The 6,000-nt window shown below is 58.7% G+C and overlaps 1 protein-coding gene across 1 annotated transcript in view; it reads right to left on the bottom strand.

Annotated features, from left to right (window-relative positions):
- Nucleotides 1-2,446, bottom strand: part of NSMF (NMDA receptor synaptonuclear signaling and neuronal migration factor) — a 49,218-nt gene extending 46,772 nt beyond the window's left edge. Inside the window, exon 1 of the mRNA XM_075905233.1 lies at nt 2,238-2,446. Within this exon, the coding sequence (XP_075761348.1) occupies nt 2,238-2,308 (71 nt within the window). The 5' untranslated portion in view covers nt 2,309-2,446. The remainder of the gene's footprint in view (nt 1-2,237) is intronic.
- Between the last annotated feature and the right edge of the window lie 3,554 nt (nt 2,447-6,000).

Below are 6,000 nucleotides of genomic sequence, written 5' to 3' on the forward strand. Positions count from 1 at the left end.
ATGACACCTGACAGAATTGCATGCTACAATCTATGTGATCACATGTCAGATTTTTAGGTGTGAATTTGCTATTTTCCACAGTATAAACTAATATTTATCATATATTAACATTTTTTTTTACATATTAGTCACATGGTGCTATACAACGTATGTCAACATTTCTACAATGCAGAGATACAATGTGGTTTAGTTGCTACTGAAAAATGTTCCTACTCTAAGCCGCAATTAGTTACATTCCCTACAGGACTGCTAAGAGGCCTTATTTCTACCAGCTTAACTCTCCCCTACTAAGCCTTTTAAAGACTACACTTGAAAAAGAATCCTCCGAACTGTCATTCATGCTTAAATTCGACACTTTACACTTAAGTTTGAATAAAGACTCTAATTATCTTACCCATTACAAAGATAGCTTCCCCAATTATCACCTCTAATATCATTAGCTCACAGACATTTACCTCCCCCCTCATCCCCCTTCTGTTCTGAAATTTGATTTGTCCTTTTCATATGTGTTCATTTTTTTTTATCCTTTGGTATCTATGGTTGTGACAATTTTCTTCCACTATTTGATCTGAGGAAGTAGGTCTGGCCCATGAAAGCTCATCACCTAATAAACCATCTTGTTAGTCTTTAAAGGGCTACATAGTCCTGTATTTTGTTTCAGCTACTAAATGCAGAGTGAACTGCAGCCCTTGGCTCACTCACGCCTCCAGTGAGCAAAGAGGCAGCCAGAGATTTTGCCACACAAGGTGTTTCTGAGGCACACAAGTGTGTCAATTAGGCATGGAACGCAGATTTCCTGACTGCACGTCAAGGCCATTAATTACTTGGGGTTTGTTTGTTATTCCCAATGAAGTGATTTTTTCACAGGCCTCCCACTAGGCAGATGGCTCCTGACACCTCGTGTCCTTTGCTATTTAAACCCGCTAGAAAGCCAGAATAAAACTAAAAATAACCGAGCCCTGTTCGCACTGGAGCCTGCAGGTCAGCCAGAGTTACCCAAGGAAACCAGCAGCACGTCCTTCCCCCGCCCCCACACTCCAGCCTGGCCCCCTTCCCAGACAAGGTGCCAGGGCTCCAAAGCAAACTCCCCTGAGAAGACAAAGAGGCACCGACAACGTTTGCACGTTGGGCACCGCTCGCCTGGTGGATTCACTAGGGAGGAGGCAAATGCAAAACCCTGCAAAACTCATCATCTGCTCTCACATACACACCGCTGACAGTGTAATGCATCTAGCTCCTTGCACGCGCGCGCGCATACACACACACACAAGCTGACAGTGTAATGCATCTAGCTTCTTGCACGCGCACACACACACACAAGCTGACAGTGTAATACATCTAGCTCCTTGCACGCGCACACACGCACACACACACAAGCTGACAGTGTCATGCTGCTAGCTCCTTGCACATACACACAGAAGCTCAGTGTAAGGCAGCTCGCTGCTTGCACGAACACACGCGGGCACACACACACAAAGCTGACAGTATAATGCTGCTAGTTCCTTGTACACACGCACACAGAGCTGACAGTGTAATGCTGCTAGCTCCTTGCACGCACACACACAAAGCTGACTGTCATGCTGCTAGTTCCTTGCACACACACAAAGCTAACAGTGTCATGCTGCTAGCTCCTTGCACGCGCGCACACACACACACACAGAGCTGGCAGTGTCATGCTGCTAGCTCCTTGCACACACACACACACACACACACACAGCTGGCAGTGTCATGCTGCTAGCTCCTTGCACACACACACACACACAGAGCTGACAGTGTCATGCTGCTAGCTCCTCGCACACACACACACACACACACACACACAGAGCTGACAGTGTCATGCAGCCTGCTCCACACACACACACACACACACAGAGCTGACACTGTCATGCAGCCTGCTCCACACACACACACACATACACACAGAGCTGACAGTGTCATGCTGCTAGCTCCTTGCACACACACACACACACACACACACACAGAGCTGACAGTGTCATGCTGCTAGCTCCTTGCACACACACACACACACACTCACACACACACACACACACACACACACACAGAGCTGACAGTGTCATGCTGCTAGCTCCTTGCACACACACACACACACACACACACAAGCTGACAGTGTCATGCAGCCTGCTCCTTGCACACACACTCACACACACACACAGCTGTGCCCCGCAGCCCGCTCTCTGCGCCCCGCCCCGCCCGCCCGCAGGCTGGCCCGCACTCACCGCACTTTGGCGGCCACCGAGGACATGGCCTCGCTCCGCAGCGCCTTCCTCTTGGAGGCCGCCGAGCCCATGTCGCCTGGCGCGCGCCCGGGGACTCATCGCACGAGCCCGCGGCCCATCGCGGAGCCGGAGCCGGAGCCGCTAGCGCCGGGCCATGTGCGCGCAGCCTGGGGCCGCCGGCCGCGCATCCCCGCCCGCTGCTGCCGGGGGGGCGGCTCGCTCCGCCCCGCGCTGACATCACGGGCGGCACGTGCAGGGCGGAGGGTCCCCCGGGGGGGCTGCGCGAGGAGACAAAAAGCCCCGCGGGCGGGGGGGGGGGGGAGTCAGGGCCCAGCCGTGCATCCCCCCCCCCCGCCTTGCACGGGGCTCTGGAGCTGGGCCTGCTCCCCGGGCCCCCCCCCCCCCGCCTTGCACGGGGCTCTGGAGCTGGGCCTGCTCCCCAGCCCCCCCCCCCCCGCCTCGCGCAGGGCTCTGGAGCTGGGCCTGCTCCCCAGCCCCCCCCCCCGCCTTGCACGGGGCTCTGGAGCTGGGCCTGCTCCCCGGGCCCCCCCCCCGCCTTGCACGGGGCTCTGGAGCTGGGCCTGCTCCCCGGCCCCCCCCCCCCCCGCCTTGCACGGGGCTCTGGAGCTGGGCCTGCTCCCCGGGCCCCCCCCCCCCGCCTTGCACGGGGCTCTGGAGCTGGGCCTGCTCCCCGGGCCCCCCCCCCCCGCCTTGCACGGGGCTCTGGAGCTGGGCCTGCTCCCCGGGCCCCCCCCCCCCGCCTTGCACGGGGCTCTGGAGCTGGGCCTGCTCCCCGGCCCCCCCCCCCCCGCCTTGCACGGGGCTCTGGAGCTGGGCCTGCTCCCCGGCCCCCCCCCCCCCCGCCTTGCACGGGGCTCTGGAGCTGGGCCTGCTCCCCGGCCCCCCCCCCCCCCCGCCTTGCACGGGGCTCTGGAGCTGAGCCTGCTCCCCGGGCCCCCCCCCCCCGCCTTGCACGGGGCTCTGGAGCTGAGCCTGCTCCCCGGGCCCCCCCCCCCTTGCACGGGGCTCTGGAGCTGGGCCTGCTCCCCGCCCCCCCCCCCCTCCTTGCACGGGGCTCTGGAGCTGGGCCTGCTCCCCGCCCCCCCCCCCTCCTTGCACGGGGCTCTGGAGCTGGGCCTGCTCCCCGCCCCCCCCCCCTCCTTGCACGGGGCTCTGGAGCTGGGCCTGCTCCCCGGGGCCTGCAGCCCTGCTCTGTAAACAGCCCTGCGGGGTGGGCTGCGGCTGCCCCCCGCCCCAGCTGGGTCAAGCTGAGAGGCCCCTGCCCTCCCCCGGCCGACCCCAGGAAGAACAGGGGCGCAGATTTGTTCAGAGGCCGCGAGCCGGCCCCGGCGGGTGTTGTGCTTCGAGGGCCACGAGCAGCAGCTTTGTCAGCTCGCACCTCAGTCCGGCCCCAGCCCACGTGGCCTTTGCAGCAGAGCAGCTGCCCGGGTCCAGCCTCTGCCCACCCTCAGCTCCCACTGAGAACCAGCCACCAGCAGGCCTGGGCCTGGAGAGGGGGGGGGGGAGCTACAGCTGGGCCCCCACCAGGTATTTTCACAAACGCCCCGACAGACCACGAATGCTCGAACCTGGGCCGCTGCCACTTTCCCAGCTACACCAACGTGGCCCACGGGGACTCAGCACCAAGCTGCACCTGCCTCACCGCAGCCTCAGACCACCTGACTCCTGGTGCGGCCTGAGGCCAGCTGTGCTGTAGGGGACACGGTTGTAGCTGACAGGCAACCGCAGTCCTGGAGCCTGGTGTCATGGGCTTCAGCCCAGACTAGTGCACAGAACACGTAGGAAGGGCCTCCAGCCAGCTGCACACTCATTGCTAGTGTGTGCTGCAGCCACTCCTACTTGCACTAGTTAGCCATGGGGCATGGCCACGCCTGACCGGGCTCCGGCCACACTGGCCCTGAGGCGGGGCCACGCCTGTCCGGGCTCCGGCCACACTGGCCCTGAGGCGGGGCCACGCCTGTCCGGGCTCCGGCCACACTGGCCCTGAGGCGGGGCCATGCCTGTCCGGGCTCCGGCCACACTGGCCCTGAGGCGGGGCCACGCCTGTCTGGGCTCCGGCCACATCACCATATCCAATTAAGGGACCGGGGCTTGTGCAGAAAGGTGTGTTATCATCTGGAGCTAGTGCTAGGCTGTAACCTGAGCTGCAAACCCACATTAAAACTGGAGTTGTGGTGTCTTCACTGCCAGTTTGACTCAAGTTAGTTTTACTCCTTTTCTCATCAGTGTGGACGTACCTCAAGGGCCTGGCCTTGCAAAGCAACGAGCGCTCTCCATGCCTGTGAAGCTCAGTGGCAGCCAAAGTCGGTCCCCAGCGTCTCCCAGGCCTTCCTAGACCAGGGCTAAGCTAAGGGCAATTTCCCTATGGCTACCCTTGACCTGCTCCACGACCACCCCCATCCCTCCACTCCCAGTTCTCTCTAGACCCCTGCAAAAAGGCGACTGTTGTCTCAAAAACTGCAACATTTGTGTACCAAACCATTTGTCATGGCCGTAAAGCCTTAGTTTCTCTTGATGGGAATGGCAGCCTTTGAATGCAGGAGAGTCACAGAAATCCCAGCTTCTGTGTATGAATTCACCCACAGGCCGTGGCTTTGAGGCGCTGTGTTGTAAACACGTGGACGCTGTGCACTTCTGCCACGTATTGCTATGAGCTCGTCCCATCCACAGTAGAGGGTATTGCCCTCCACTGCAGGAAATTCTGGGCAAAATCCCTTGTCCTCCAGCAGGTGACTAATCAGCCAAGTCGGTTTCAAACATGAATTCTGTCATAACCCTCACGCATGGCTCAGTTTGGTCACCTCACCTGGCAGAGCAATGGGCTTGCTTTGGAGCCATGCTAAGCACCCACAAAACCCATGGCAGCCAGTGTGACTAGCCCCTCGGTGGCGCTTCTGGCAGCAGTTCAGCACGTCTCCGGCATTTGCTTCTCTGGGCTCGGGCCAGAGGACCCAGGCAGGTGCTTGAAGGGCAGGTGAGGTTTCATCTCAGCACTGTGGTCCATGCTGCCCACTCCCATGTGGGGCTGTGCAGAGTGACCGGCCAGCACCTCTGGTAACGGCTGTGCGCTGCCTTTTCTCTTTACCTGGGTCTTTCTTGTGCAGTGGTTGGGGCCAAAGCAGGCTCACCAAACCTCCACGACCAGGCTATGCTGGTGTCTCCAGGAAAGGAAGGTTAATCTCTAATGATATATTATGTCTTGGGATGGAGCCTTCAGGAATATGTCCAGCCACAACTGGCAAGCCAAGCTCTATGCATTATCACAAACCTTTTTCCTTCGGGTGCTGTTTTTCTTCCCTTTCTCTAAGTGGAACTGCCTGATGGCAGGTTTTAAAACCCCGCATGCACCCAGCAATCTGTGCCGAGATTCGATTCCCTGCCCTGGGCCCTTTCGCTCTGTTTATGGGAAATAAACATCTGATGAAGCTGTGCAGGAAAGGTGAGCCTTTCTTCCTGTTCTGTGGACAAAGACAGAGCCACCCACCAGAGACAGCCAAGCCAAGCAAAAGGACCGTGGAGGATTTTTTAAGGAAGAGGGAGGTGACCCTTCCCTGTTCAGCTTTGAAGCCGATGGTGCAATCTCCCAAATTGTACAAAATATTTCAGACGTTTCGAAACAATGTTAAGCAAAAGCACCTGCCTGTTCATCTCTCTGTTGGTATTCTACAGGAACAAACTGGGCCCAGCAGCAAGATATTAAAACACAATCACCAAAACGAACAGAGCTGCGGGCCCACAGCGC

The sequence above is a fragment of the Pelodiscus sinensis genome, chromosome 22 (genome assembly GCF_049634645.1).
Source record: "Pelodiscus sinensis isolate JC-2024 chromosome 22, ASM4963464v1, whole genome shotgun sequence".
Taxonomy (NCBI): Eukaryota; Metazoa; Chordata; order Testudines; family Trionychidae; genus Pelodiscus; species Pelodiscus sinensis.